Raw genomic sequence first — 15,383 nt, 5'->3', positions numbered from 1 at the left:
CTAAAAAGCAATAATCTATGAAAACTTTTCCAAAACTTTAAAGTTTGATGCTTTCAGTATATGGTTTGTGAAAATTACTCTTACGCAATTTAGGTCGTTCGGCCACGAACACATCATAAAAATTTTGAGAAATAAAGTTTTGAAAAAGTTTTTGGTTTCTGAAAAAAATGCTTGTCCTAGAATTTTCATGTTAAAAAAATCTTAGAGTTTTCTTAACCTACTATGTATCTATGGAATTGTACGATGTACGAAAAAGTATGATAACCATTTTTTCATAAATGAGAATTGTAGGATAAGCATTTTTGGACAACCCGGGCAGTAAAAAAATAGTTGAACTAAAATTTTAACATACTTTTTTCAAATACATTTTCAAAATGATGTTTGGCCTGAAGGCAAGCTAGGAGGATAGCTAATATCTATATTTTCTGCACAACGATTGATTTTTTTTAAATTTGTCTTTTCAACTATATGGTATTTGCCTAAACGTATTCAACCTAGAATGTTGATCGAAAAAATGACATATGAACAAATTGTGCATAGCTTTACTTCGCGTTACCGCGGAATCCCTTAGTTTTGCAAAACGTGAAAGCGAATCCCTTGAACACAAGAGTTTGCGCTACAAAACTTTCCTCGAGTGACTCTTGCTCCCTGTAGCTCTCCTCAAGGTTTTCTTGAGAAAAACAATTTGCTGAAACGCCGAAGCAAAAACTAGTTATGTAAGTCAATTAAATTAAAGATTTTGATGATTTTTACTATCTTGCAAATATCTATTTAAATCAATTTAAATCCATTTTTATGCAATAATTTTTTTTATTTTTCCGTAAAAATCCATTTAATCTATTTTAAATTGATTTACGCAAATAAATGGGCTATAGTAAATCGAATTTTTTACAATATTTTATCCGATTTCAATCTTAAGTTTGTCAGCGCGGGATGCGTGATTAATCAATCTATTTTTGGATTGATGAATTGTAAACAATCGATTGATCAAGATTAGCACAACCATCAAACACTGCAGGCGAAGTAATTTGCGTTCAGTAATCGCTTATCCCTACAGACCAAAGCTCATTAAAACACGACTGGTTTTCACCAGTGAAGCTCTTTGCGTGTTCAAAATGTTTCTATGTCCAGATGCTTCTTTCGCCAAAAAATTTTACACTTAATTTGGTTGCTGTAATTCTTGAAAGAATCAGAAATTTTACAACGAAACGGAAATTTTCATTCATTCCTACACTGCAAAGCTATCAGGTGAAAAGAAATGGAAAACGAAAAGGATGGGACCCTCATTGGAAAATATTGACAATAATGAATTGTAGTGGATTTTCATTGTAGGTCTCTAAAATTAATATAAATCTGAAAATGTCAATCTAAACAAAAAATAACCGATTTAAACTGGATTATAATATTAATTTAAGTCAAATCAATAAAATGAATTTTAATCTATAAAAATAATTAAAATGAAGAAATGGTGAAATCTTTTCAAATCTTGTCTGAAATTTACAAAAAACAGTGTAGAGTAATGAAAATTTGACAGTTGACTATTGGCCTAACATTTTCAGTCGCAAAGTGAGAAGTGAACGTGATATGTATTTTACCTATGAAAACGTTTATCTTGTTTGCAGTTTTTCTCACCGTTTTTTTCTGCGCATATTTTCTAATTTCTTATTTTTTGCTGCAATTTATACCCAACAATATCCTCTTTCCCTCTGTATCCACCTTCCAAACGAGGAAGGGAGAATGGAGCCGACTGATTTTGTTTTTTGATATAAGGGATCAAGGAGGGCTTATGGATGGGTAAACAGTTTTTAACTGGAAAACCAAGTCTCATAGATTGAAAGCAAAAATGGACTATAATCCATTAAAAAAGTTTTTTTGAACTTTTTAGAATCAAAATAATCGATATGAAATTAATCGATCTAATCGATCTGATCGATATAATCTATCTCAAGGTTGAATATGTCATAAAAAGCTATTAGTTTGTTAGAGTCTTTGTCAATATAACCCCAAAACCTCCATTAGTTTCCATGAAACTCTAGTGCGGGGAGTAATTACCTTAGCTCAGTTGGTCTCTTTTCGTTGTTCTCGTGATAGTTCAATTTGCGACACAGCCCGCACTGGAGTTTACTGAATCATGATAAATTATAGTGAGTTTTCATATTCCTTCTCAAAAAGTTTCAAATAAATCATTACATTTGTTAAGTTTTTCATTACTTTTGTTAAATTTTACATTACATTTTTCAAAGGTTTTTGATGATGTTTGCAGTATTTCAAAATTCCCTCATTTTTGTATGGTGCAGTTTACTTTCCAACAAAATGCTTTTCACACACACACATATATTTATTTATTTTTTTATTTACACATATATTTATTTATATATACATTTTAAAAATTTTTAACTCATTTTACTTTTTAATTTGGCAGTTTAACAAAGTATTTAGTTATTTTTACCATCGCCCACTGTTTTTTTTGCCATTCGCCACCTAGCCTCCTTCACATTTAAGTTCTCATTGGTTGAACGAGGGGTGGTAATTTATAGTTGAAGGGGGCACTCAACGTAAACTCCACCCCTCTTCTAAACCCCCTATCCATTTATCCCTCCCCGCAGTGACCAAAATGGATAAAAATTGATTAACTATAGAAAAATATACAGATTTCCGATCTTTTGAACTTATATATATAAAAAAATTCGACTATGTAGTTATAATAATCAATTATAAAAGATTTTGTTTTGCAAAAATTTTAAACTGTATATCTTCATTAAAAAATCATTTCCAAATCCTTCTGAAACTGTTTTTTTTCTGCATAAAGTATTATGCATAATATGAACATATCATATAAATAGTATCTATAGATTATCTACATAATATCTAAAGCTTATCTACAGATTATCGAAAGAAAACACACTGATTATATACAGATTTTATACAGATTATATGCGTATTATATACAGATTTTATACAAACTATATACTTTTTATATACATATTCCATACTGATTTCCTCAACATTCTCGCCAATCAGATAGAGTGAGTATATTGGAATAATTCTAAAATGGATACTTTTTATTGAAATTTTCGTAGTGATTTCAGCTCATTATAAATTTTAGGAAATTTTTTCTTGATTGCAAACTTTTGTTGAAGTTGTCAAAAAGAGTCATTATTTGAAATTTTAATTGGACAAAATTGAAAATGTTAGGACCCCTATAGTTTTTAGGCAAAATATTCAATTTGATACAGATTATCTACAAGTTATCTCCAGAATATCTATAGGTTTTATTGTATAAAGATAAGACAATATTCATATTATCTACAGATTGTATTGAAAAATTGACTATTTTGGCATTAAAATCCAATTATTTTTAGTCAAAAAAATGGATTCTTAGTGTACATAATCGAATATTGTTCGCAAAGGGGCTGTAGATGAATCTAGTCTATATTCACGTTAATCTGTAGATTTTTCTGTATGAAGTCGATTTTCATCCATTTTTGTCATTGCGGGTCCGTTTTTCCACCCTCAGTTTTTCCCCAGCTCCCCAGTTCCCCATAGCCCTTCAAACCACTTTCCTCGCCCCCAGATTACTGAACGGTGGGCGAGTTTAAGCATTAGGTTGGTTTTTGAAGAGGTGGGGTTCACGTAGAGTAGCTCCGCCGATCAGTTGTGCTGGGGAAGGGGGAAGGAGTAAACTTTATACTGTGAACTGAGGGGAATGAACAGATTTGCAACAAAAAAATCAAAAAACAACCAAAAAAAACATGTTTTTGTAAACGTATTTTTTTTGCTTCTCATTCAATATCTACTCGGAACTTTATCTTTCATTCGTCATAACTTTGGAGAAAAAGTGCAACAAGCTGAGTAAACAATTTTTCTGCAGAAAGCAATCAATTAAAATGGGGTTTCGTTGGGAAAAACACGGGTTGTAATCCATTAAAGAAGGACTCAAAAGTCAAATCAAAGGACTCAAAATATCTAAAATTGATTATATTGTCCAAAACACTTGTTCGTAAAAAAATCTTTTCAACGATTTTTATCGATTGAATTTTTTTTTTGTTTTCAATTTTTTTCATCGTAAATTTTTTCGGCACATATTTTCTTAATATCTCAGTTTTTCCTGCAATTCATACCAAATTTTATCTAAATTATGTCCCTCCTTCCCTATCCATCCCCCCTTCCAAACGGAAGGGGAAAAGGAGCCGACTGATTTTATAAGATTTTTTTTGGATATGGAGGATGAGAGAGGGGTTATGGATGGGCAAACAGTTCTTTAGTAGAAAACCAAGTCTCATGTACTTTATGATAAAAAATAATCGGTTATATTGAAAACGAAAATGGATTATAATCCATTAAAATAGTTTTATTGGACTTTTTAGGATTGAAAATCATCAATATAAACTCCTTGAAAATCTAAAACTTAAGAGAAGCATTTTTGTGTAAAATTTCCACAGATGCCATTTAAAAGTTTAACCTTTTCAGCGCACTTTTATGAGAATAACATCAAAAAAATTCAAAAAATTAACCTGGAGCAATTGACTTTTTGCTATATTTTATTTGCACAGTAAGAAAAAAATTCTTTCAGATCAAACATTAGTACAAAATTTTCAAAAAAAGCCTACATTATATTTTTGTTTCAATAAACTCATTCTATCTGACTGGCCAGAATGTGGATGAAATCAAAAAATAATCTGTATAAAATATGTTTATAATGTCAATATAGCCTGTATATAATCTGCATATAAACATTATAAGATCTGTAGATATTATATAGATAACCGGTGGATAGTATGTATATTATCAGTTTATAATAAGCATTGAAAGTGATGCAGAAACAAAACATAGTTTCAGAGTGATTTGGCAATGATTTTTTAATGAAGATAAAAACTTTAGTTTTTTGAAAAGCGAAATGCATTATAATCGATTATTAAAACTACATAATCGATGATTTTTTATATTTACTACAACAGATCTGAAATCTGTAAACTTTTTATAGATAATCAATTATTAACCACTTTTGTTACAACGGGGAGGGATAACTGGGCAGGGGCTGTAGAAGAGGGGTGGATTTTACGTTGAATGCCCCCTTCAGCTATAAATTACCACTCCTCGTTCAACCATTGAGCCTCCCCAGTTTAAATATGAAGGGGGCTAGTGGGCGAATGGCGAAAGTAAAAGTGGGCGATGGGAAAAACAACTAATTAAGTTGTTAAACTGCCCAAATAAAAGATAGAGCAAAATTATTAAGAAAGTTGAAATATAAAATTTTTTAAACGTTTAAATATGCACCTACTCTTCTAAACCCCTTCTCCAGTTATCCCTCCCCGCAGTGACAAAAATGATTAAAAATGATTATCTATAAAAAATATACAGATTAATTTTCAACTTACATATAAAAGTTTTTCGATTATGCAGTTTCAATAATCAATTATAATGCATTTTTGTTTTCAAAAATTTTAAACTGTATCTATTCCTTAAAAAACCATTGCCAATTACTCTGAAACTGTGTTTTTTTTCTGCAATAAAATTTAAGCTTAATTTAAACAGATAAAATACATACTATCTATAGCTTATCTACAGAAAAACTACAGAATATATATTGATTATATGCACATTATAAATAGACTATATTCACGTTCTATACATATTTTATACAGATTTCCTCAACATTCTGATAGATCAGATAGAATGAGTAATGAAACAAAATTATTATGTAGGCTTTTTTTTGAATTTTTTGCTTCTGATGTTTGATCTGAAAAACAGTATATAAGTTCCTTACTGTGTAAATAACATGCAGCAAAAAGTCAATTGCTCTATGTTAATTTTTCTGAAAATGTTTAACTTTTAACTGGCAATTGAAGAAGTTTTGCACAGTAATACTTTTCTTACAGCAGAAATCTTTAGATAGCAAAATCCTAAAGCGATCCCTTGAAACTTATAGTTTGCGGTAAACAATTGTCCTCAAGTGATTTCAGCTCACTATAAATTTGAGGAAATTTTTTCCTGATTGCAAATTTTTGTTGAAGTTGTCAAAAAAATCTTTAAACTAAGTTTTATTTGGTCAAAATTTGATACAGATTATCTATAGTTTATCTACATATTAACTACAGGTTATCTCCAGAAAATCTATAGATTTTATTGTATAAAGATTAGACTATTTGCAGATTATCTACAGAATACACACAGGCTTCACACAATAGAAAAATTGACTACTTTGGCACTAAAATCCAATTAATTTTAGTCGAAAAAATTGGATTCTGATTGTACTGAATCGAATATTGTTCTCAAAGGGACTGTAGATCAATCGATTATATAATTGCGTTGATCTGTAGATTTTTCTGTATGAAGTCGATTTTTATCCATTTTTGTCATCGCGGGTCCGTTTTTTTTCTTCTCAGTTTTTACCCAGCTTCCCAGTTCCCCCTAACCCTTTAAACCACCCTCCTCGTCCCCAGTTTAGTGAACGTGGGTAGTGCGCGTGTTTAAGCATTAGGGTGGTTAAATTAAATGAGGGGGTTCATAAAGAGGTTGGGTTCACGTGGAGTAGCTCCCCCGATGAATTTTAATAGGTGGAGGGGGAAAGATGTAAACTGTGAAATGTGAACTGGGGGGAGGGGTGAATAGAAGTACAACAAAAAAACAGCCAGAAAAAAACTTGATTTTGTAAACTGATTTTTTTTTTATTTCATGTTTAAAATTTACTTGAAAATTTGTCTTTCATTTGTCATAGTTTTAGAGTAAAAGTGCAGGAAGCTGAGTAAATTATTTTTCTGCAGAAAGCAATCGAATATGATGAAGTTTTGTTGAGAAAAGAAAACGGATTATAATGGATTAATTTCGAAAGAAAAAAACTCGATTATGACCCATTAAAGTTCGAAACTGTTATCTACAATCGACTATATTGTCCGAAATTCTTGTTCATAAAAATCCATTTCAACGGCAATTATCCATGAAACTTAGTGCGGTAATTTCAGTTGCGAGTTTGTTCTTCTCATAAGTGAGGGAGTGATAGGATGTTTTGAAGTTTTTTGATTGGCAACTTCTTTTTGTAAGGAAAACCAACTATCTGCTCTTTAGGATTCCGAGCAGGGACTGAAGTTTTCCCCCCATTGGAACTATGTTAGTCTTGAATACACTCAACTCTGTGCATCGTCGCTATCTTTAAACTGTACTATTTCTACCCACCGCCAAAAAAAATAAAGTATTTGTTGCATAAAAAGGAGTCAACTCAACAATATCAGTAGAGCTGCCAAACACTTACCGCATTCTTGCCGGCACTAGAGTTTCATGGAAAATAATCGATTCTACGGTCATTTGGTAGTCAGTGTCCACAAAATTACAAAAGTAATCGATTAGAATTCAGTAAAAAGTCGGTTATTTTTATAGCTGTTGTTTTTTTACCATCGCCATAGTAAAAAAAATTACCATTCGCCCACTCCTCCCCACCTACTGCCCTGCCGCGCTCCTTTACGAGTGGTTGGCGGGGGTTAAGTGGAGGGGGTCAAAACCTTGAGGGTAAAGATGAGATGGTGATATAGTGTAGGTGGTAGTGTAGTGGTAGGGAAGTTGGTCAAACTTTTTTGAGTTTTTTTAATGATGGTTCTCAATTTGCAGAATGTTGTTTTTGAAACAAATTAGTGTCTTTTTGATGTAGTTGTGCAAGTATCTAAAACAAATTTTTCAAGAGTACTACAACTTCCTGCAAAAAAAAATCGATTTTTTTGGCTTTTGTTGAGAATGTTAATTATAGAATCAATTTTATCAGCGCAATTCTGTAAAAACATCAACATTAAGATGAAAAACTTGGAAAACTACAATGCATTTTTGCTGCAAATTGATTCCACAGTACTGGTTTTAATAGTTAATTTCAGATCAAACATCAGCACAAAATTTAATTGAAAAGCGATTATATCGAGAAATTAGTTCGAAACTAATTTTGTAATAATATAATAAAGAAGATTTACAGTATGAAAGTTTGCAAAACAAAATGCATTAGAATCAATTATTGAAACAATATAATCGGCAATTTATGGTATTTAAAAACAACAGATCTGAAGTTTGTATGTTTTTTTTCTGTAAATAATTGATTTTTATCTAAATTTGCCAATGTGAAAATTAAGTAATTACCTGAAAAAAAGTAGTACATTCTACTTTAACTAAGTTAAGTTAAAATGAGTTAAAATTGATAGCAGATCCGGAGCCAGATTTTGACAAACAAACCCAGTTACTAGATCATCTAGTCATCAAACATCTCAACAAGGTTAACGGGAGCACTGGGGATTACTGTAAAGTTAGCAAATTTCCTAAAAGCCCAGAATGAATCGAAGTTATTAGAAAACTGTTTTATTGATCGAAAATAGAATCTCTAGAATTCGAATAAAAAACAAGATGAACACCTTCAAAAAAAACTTTTAACAACGAGAAAGTTTGAGTGGAAGTTTTTGGCCAAATGTTTCCTGAAAAAAAGGGGCCTCCTTTTTTTATAATGAAAGTAATTGCTTTGAGGAAAAGAGGAAGATTTGTGCAATGCTTTGCTTTAAATTGGTGCAATGCATTTCTCAAACTTAATGTAACTAGTGAGCGGAACTTATTCCCTTGATGAAAAAAAATAGCCTGGCACTTTTGATGATGCAGTTTGAAACATACAAGAAGCTTTTGCCGAGATTAAGCAATCAAAAAATGCGGACTCAAAAAATTTGATTGAACTAACACAATCTTCAAATTCTCACTAATTGCGATTTAAAAAACTTTGGGACCCTTGACATAATCTAAGGAGCTAAAACATTCTTAGCCTTTTTTTCGCAGCTCATCTTTCGAGAGTTATTGCACAAGTTGGTTCAAGATGGAAACAAATCATGATTACTGTGAATTTATGAAAAATTCGAGCAACTATCTTGAACGTAAAACTGATGACAGCCACGCGTGTTGCCAATAGCGATGAGTTTCCTTGCGAGCTCGAAAATGAGTTCTAATTTTTTTAACTATAAAATTGATTGCTTAAATGAGTTTCATTGAGCCGACTACTTTTTAATCAAGCGCTAAATTTAAATGGTCAAATGTTTTGTTTTTAATTTATATTTTTGTTCGGTTTTTTTTTCTGCAAACGTGTCAAAAAAAAATTCATCAAATTTTTTCTTAGTTAAAAAACACTCAAACATAGCTTAAATTTCTCTTATCTTTGTCTTCAAACCTCTGTCTGAACATCCTAATGGCCAAGTGTTGCCGAAAAAAAAATAATGTATGGTACGTCAAAATGTTTGCAAATGAATTACCAACCGTTGCAGATTTTTTTCGGCAGAAATTGGTATAATCTGTCATCTCTTTCAGAATGAGATTTTCTCTGTCAAAACTACGTTAAATTTAGATAGAGATCATACCATGAAGACTCTTTATATCTTCTTTAAGATCAAATGTCTATAAAAATACAAATGCCTATACACATCGGATCAATGGTATCCAGCGTCCGAGTTCTGTGACAGTCATCAAAAATTGAAGCCTTAAAAATTACTTTAACACACACCTTTACAACAATTGAATTGCGATAACAAGTATTGGTAATAATTTGAAACACTGTATTCTCATTGTCTGCCTCTAAAATAATCAAAATTTTTTCATTTTTGTTGATTGATTTTAATCTTAATTTTTGTCAAATCACTGAAAGTTTTTTAAATCATTATAAGCATATTCATTGAACTGTATATGCTTCCATAAACTATTTTAAGCATTCGCTGTTTGAACACAGTGCGGTATTTTCAAAACTCAACAATAGCATTTGGAAAACAATACCCCAGTTGAAACTAGATTTCCTTTGGCTCAAAATAGTTATCTTGTTCTTAATTTTCGGTTCACATTTTTTCTCCTAATTTTTCGATTTATCATTTTTTATTGATCTAATCTTAATTATCTATTAACTCTTCGTATTATCAACTCTACAATTTACCCACTAACACGTGTAAATGTCCCTTCCATGAGTAACGTAGAAAAATTGCAAGTTTTGCGAATGCTTTTGCAAAAAAAAATATTTAAGAAAAGATAATCCAATATGATCGGTTACAGTGGTTCGCAAATGAACTATAATCCATTCTACTGGTTTTTGATGGGTTAAGTTTTTTCTGAAATAATCGATTTTAAAACAATATATTCGACTTTGTGGTCTAAAATTGCTCCAACAATGGATTATATTGATAGCATTTGAGACAATAATTTTCAGTGTGATCGATTAGGATCCATAGAACAACGTTGCGGGTTTGCTTGTTAGTGATCAGGCTAATTATTCCAATAGTTGTTTTCTCGCAAGTGGTTGGAAGCTCAGCTTTGCTTTTGTGTTGTCTACGACATTTGAACTTTAATCTTTGCCGAACCTAATTTTACCACATTTTTGACATGATTATGCCGCCAAATTAGTAAACTGAAAGACTCAAAACTCAAAAATCAAAAAGAAATCATTTAAAAAGAAACAACTAAACTACGATTTGAAATTGGAATCTTAATCACCCAAAAAGTATTGCCATTGTCATTGGCGCCCAATGGTCGATACATTCACGACACTTGGATTCCAGCACGATCTACACTCTACGACAAATGTCCAAACAGTTTTGTCAAAACTGCCTACCCCTTGCCGACTAGAATGGAATAGATACAATCTGCAATGCAACATCAGACAACCATCACTCATCGACCTCGCCAATTGGTCCAACATCTACGCCGAAGCATGCAGCGATTTGCCGAGCCACAGCAACAATAACAACACCAGAAACAGCAGCAGCAACAACAACTACAACAGCATCAACACTCAAGGATCATCATCCAACGGTCACACCCACCAACATGGACCATCGGATCACCGCGCCAATCAGAACAACCGGAACCAGCAACGCAGCCAGCAGCAACATAAATCTGGACAAAAGGATCAACGACGAGATTTTTGCCCGGAGAAACGCAATTGCCAGTACCTTGGAAAATGCCAAAACTTCATCGCAGTGAACCCAAAGGACAGATTACAGCAGGCCAGGGAACTACAACTATGTTTCAACTGCCTCAGCCCCCACAAGTTCGCCGACTGTCAATCAACGCAAACCTGCCGGACGGACGGATGCAGTAAGAAACACCACACGCTTCTGCACAACAGCAGCACCTACAACTCGACGACACAGAGGGAGACAGCCAACCGGAACTCCAGACAACATGACGACTCCACCAACTGCAGCATCAGCATAAGCAGAAGGAAATCGACTCGCCACATTCCGACCTTACCAATAACGATCTCTCATGGCAAACATAAAGTTCATGCCTATGCAATGCTTGATTGTGGAAGCAAACTGACATTGCTTAAATCATCAATCGCCCTCCAACTCAAACCAGATCTGCAAATAGACGACACCATACAGCTAAACCAAGCACTGACATCATCAGACACAGCTTCTACAAAGATGACGATCGCGATTGGACCCTACAACCAGCAAAAGCAGCCATTTCAATTAAATGACATCGACGTCATAATGGATTGGAACCTTTCCCAATTCAACCCTGAACTCGTCAACTCCATCTGCCAAAGGAACGAGCCACTTCAACACATTCGGATAGCCACACTGCCCTCGAAAGAAATCGGAATCATCATTGGATGCGATTTCGCCGAACTCGTGACACCTTCAAAAGTAATCCATTCAAAACAAAATGTGCCTATTGGATGGAAAATGCCACTTGGATGGTCTCTCTGTGGACGAGACAATGCAGCGACACCCAACGACATCAACACAATCAACTTCACGACAGACGATACACTGTTTCGCCACGTAGCTGAATGGATGAAATTGGACGCCGAAGGGATTTCAACTGACCAACGCAGCCTCTCAACAGACGACAAGGAAGCTCTCCGCATCTTGGAATCTTCAACAACCCGCTTGCCCAATGGACACTACGAAGTTGGAATGCTTTGGAAACGTGGACAACAACTGCCAAACAATAGATGGCTTGCCAAGAAGCAGCTCGACAGCCTTCTCCAACGACTGAAGAGAAACACCGAGATGGCACAGAAATATCAGGAGACCATCGACACCGACTTGCAGAAAGGTTTCATAGTCAAAGTTGATGATTTTCATGAAGACTCAACAGGAAAATGGTACCTTCCTCATCATCCAGTGACAAACATCAATAAACCTGGCAAGGTACGCCGAGTCCTTAATGCACCGAGCATCTACAAAGGAGTATCACTCAATAGCAACCTACTAACTGGACCAGACCTCCTCACAAACCTTACTGGAATCGTTATGCGATTTCGCGAGGACCAAATCGCTATTTCTGCCGACATTGAAGCAATGTTCATGCAGGTCTTCGTGAGCCCAGAGGACCAGCCGTATTTGCGATTTCTGTGGAAGGACAACACGGGCCAACCCGCAACCTTCCAATACACCCGCCACATCTTCGGAGCTACCGACTCACCATGTGTTGCCTGCTACGCCACTCGACAATGTGCGAAGGACAATGCCGACAAATATCCAGCCTTGGAGCAAATCACAAAACGCAACATATACATGGACGACCTATACAAAGCCGTTTCAACGCCGACGGAAGCGACACAGTTAATGAACGACCTTCAAAAGATGTTCAGCCTTGGAGGTTTCAACCTCACAAAATGGACCTCAAACTCTCAACAATTCCTCACAACAAATAACGAGAACCATTTGGAAAACAGCGACAGCCTCACCAAGAAGGAACGACCCCTCGAAAGAGTTCTTGGAGTGAAATGGAAACCAAACACGGATGTCTTTCTTGTGGAAGCAAAGAAGTTTCACGCCATTGACAAGAAGGATTTAACGCAGCGCAAACTATTGAAGTTTGCTTCTTCAATCTTTGACCCGCTTGGAATTACGATGCCACTTACAATTTGACTACGACAATCACTTCAACTTGCCTGGAGTAATGGACCTCAATGGGACAAACCTCTAAACATGGATCATTTAACAGACCTCAACGATTGGATAGACAAGCGAGGCCAATTCAACGACATCTGCCTGCCCCGGATTTACTTCAAAGCAGAAACGAAGATACTGGAAACCCAACTCCATGTATTCAGCGACGCCTCCGAACTTGCCTTAGCATCAGTTGCTTACCTCAGAATCAGATACGACGACGACACAACGGAACTCAAGTTCGTCATTGGAAAAGCCCGAGTAGCACCCATCAACAGAATGACAATTCCAAATCTCGAGCTTCAAGCCGCCACTAACGGAGCGAAAATGTCTCGTTTCATCAAAGAACAACATGACATACGAATCGACAGTACGACACTATGGACAGATAGTACAACAGTTCTTCATTGGATAAACTCGCCGAATCAACGACACCGGATCTTCATTGCCAACCGCCTGAATTTCATCATGGACTCAACATCTCCACTGGACTGGAGATACGTGCCCAGCAAAGACAATCCTGCAGACGACGGAACACGTGGTTACAAAGCATGTGACATGACTACCGATTCACGATGGATCAAAGGACCAGACTTCTTGTTAAGACCATCATCAGATTGGCCTAATCACCCGACAACACAATCTACAGCCGATATTCATCTGACAGACAACGACCCACAACAGCCAACATCAGTAATCGACTTCAACCGATTTAGCACTTGGACAAGAGCACTCAGAGTTACTTCATATGTTCTTCTCTTCGCAGAAAACATCAAAAGGAAGACACGCCAGAGCCTCTCACTTCAACACCTCACCTTAGGATTCGCGTGGATCATTAAACACTCACAGAATCAATCATTCCCCAAGGAAATAGCATGCTTGACAAAGAAATCTGACATTCCACCCCGCAGCCCTCTACAACCTCTTTGCCCCTTCATCGACGATCACGGATACTTACGTGCCAAAGGACGACTACAGAAAGCCCCGCTTCTACTTTGCAGCCGACATCCAGTCATTCTGAACGCAGAAAACTACCCAATACAACTCTTCATGAAGCAAACACACGAATTAAATTCCCACTGTGGAATGGAACACACCCGAAGCATTCTTCAGCAGGACTTTTGGATCATAAGATCACGCAAGCATCTGAAGAAAACTATTCGACAATGCATACCTTGCCGACGCCTTCGACTGGAACCAGTGAAGCCTCTGATGGCAGATCTACCCCTACAACGACTCCCTTTATCGGAAAACAGTTACCCCTTCTACTCAATAGGAATTGACTTCTTTGGACCCTTTGCCACGCGGAACAACGACGAGTACAGTAAGCGATACGTTCTCTTCTTCACCTGCCTCGTCACGCGAGCAGTTCATTCAGAAATATGCCAGCAAGATGACACAAACTCAACTCTACAAGCCATACGCCGTTTCATCGCTAGACGCGGTAAACCCAGGATCATCTTCTCTGACAACGGAAAAGCCTTCGTTGCAGCTGACAAGGAATTACAGGAAAGCCTTTCTGAGATTCAACACAGCAACGACTTCAACAATCAATGCCAATTACTTGGAATAACCTGGAAGTTCAACCCACCTGCAGCTCCTCACTTTGGTGGATCATGGGAACGCCCCATAAAAACATTTAAGATTGCCTTCTACAAAGTCATTGGAACACGGGCACTGGACGACGAAACTCTGTCAACCTTCACGTGCGAGGTTGAAGCTATGATGAATTCTCGCCCGCTAACCCACGTCTCATCAGACCCAACCGATGACGAGCCCCTTACACCCAATCACCTTCTACTAGGACGACCAACAAACAATTTGCCTCCCGGATTGTTTCTCCCTCGCCACACAACGGACAAGAAAACTTGGAAACAAGCGCAAGCCTTGAGTCAACAGTTCTGGAACAGATACCTCAAAGACTACTTGCCAACCTTGACGACCCGAACGAAATGGACAAAGCAAGTGGAAAATCTTCAGCAAGGAGACCTTGTATGGATACTGGAAGACCTAACGCCTCGAGGTCTTTGGCCCCTGGGACGGGTACTTCGTACTTTCCCAGGTGCAGACGGAATCGTTCGCTCCTGCGAAATTAAAACTAGCAGGGGGATTCTACACCGACCAGCAGTCAAACTCTCGCGAGTATTGGACCACAGTAACAACTAGATGACCAACATGATCAACGACAGCTAACAACTAGATGACCATTACAATCAACGACGACGTACCATCAGCTTCAACGAACAATTTTCTAATTTGCAACCTGCAAATGGGCCCGGCTATGTCTACGACATTTGAACTTTAATCTTTGCCGAACCTAATTTTACCACATTTTTGACATGATTATGCCGCCAAATTAGTAAACTGAAAGACTCAAAACTCAAAAATCAAAAAGAAATCATTTAAAAAGAAACAACTAAACTACGATTTGAAATTGGAATCTTAATCACCCAAAAAGTATTGCCATTGTCATGTGTCAATGAATTT

The 15,383-nt window shown here is 36.0% G+C and overlaps 2 protein-coding genes across 2 annotated transcripts; both read left to right on the top strand.

Moving 5' to 3' along the window:
- Positions 1-10,514: 10,514 nt before the first annotated feature.
- Positions 10,515-12,875, top strand: LOC134853427 (uncharacterized). The gene has a single exon (XM_063869424.1). The coding sequence runs from the start codon at positions 10,515-10,517 to the stop codon at positions 12,873-12,875; it is 2,361 nt and encodes a 786-aa protein (XP_063725494.1).
- A 60-nt stretch (positions 12,876-12,935) lies between these two features.
- LOC134853425 (uncharacterized) lies at positions 12,936-15,062 on the top strand. Its single transcript, XM_063869423.1, has one exon. It carries the CDS (start codon positions 12,936-12,938, stop codon positions 15,060-15,062), a length of 2,127 nt encoding a protein of 708 aa, XP_063725493.1.
- Positions 15,063-15,383: the final 321 nt, after the last annotated feature.

The sequence above is a fragment of the Symsagittifera roscoffensis genome, chromosome 8, assembly GCF_963678635.1.
Source record: "Symsagittifera roscoffensis chromosome 8, txSymRosc1.1, whole genome shotgun sequence".
Lineage (NCBI taxonomy): Eukaryota > Metazoa > Xenacoelomorpha > Acoela > Convolutidae > Symsagittifera > Symsagittifera roscoffensis.
This window is presented reverse-complemented; position numbering and strand designations above follow the sequence as displayed.

Coding starts and splice junctions, on each gene's coding strand:
- LOC134853427 (XM_063869424.1), top strand. CDS start 10,515: ATGGTCGATACATTCACGACACTTGGATTCCAGCACGATCTACACTCT.
- LOC134853425 (XM_063869423.1), top strand. CDS start 12,936: ATGGATCATTTAACAGACCTCAACGATTGGATAGACAAGCGAGGCCAA.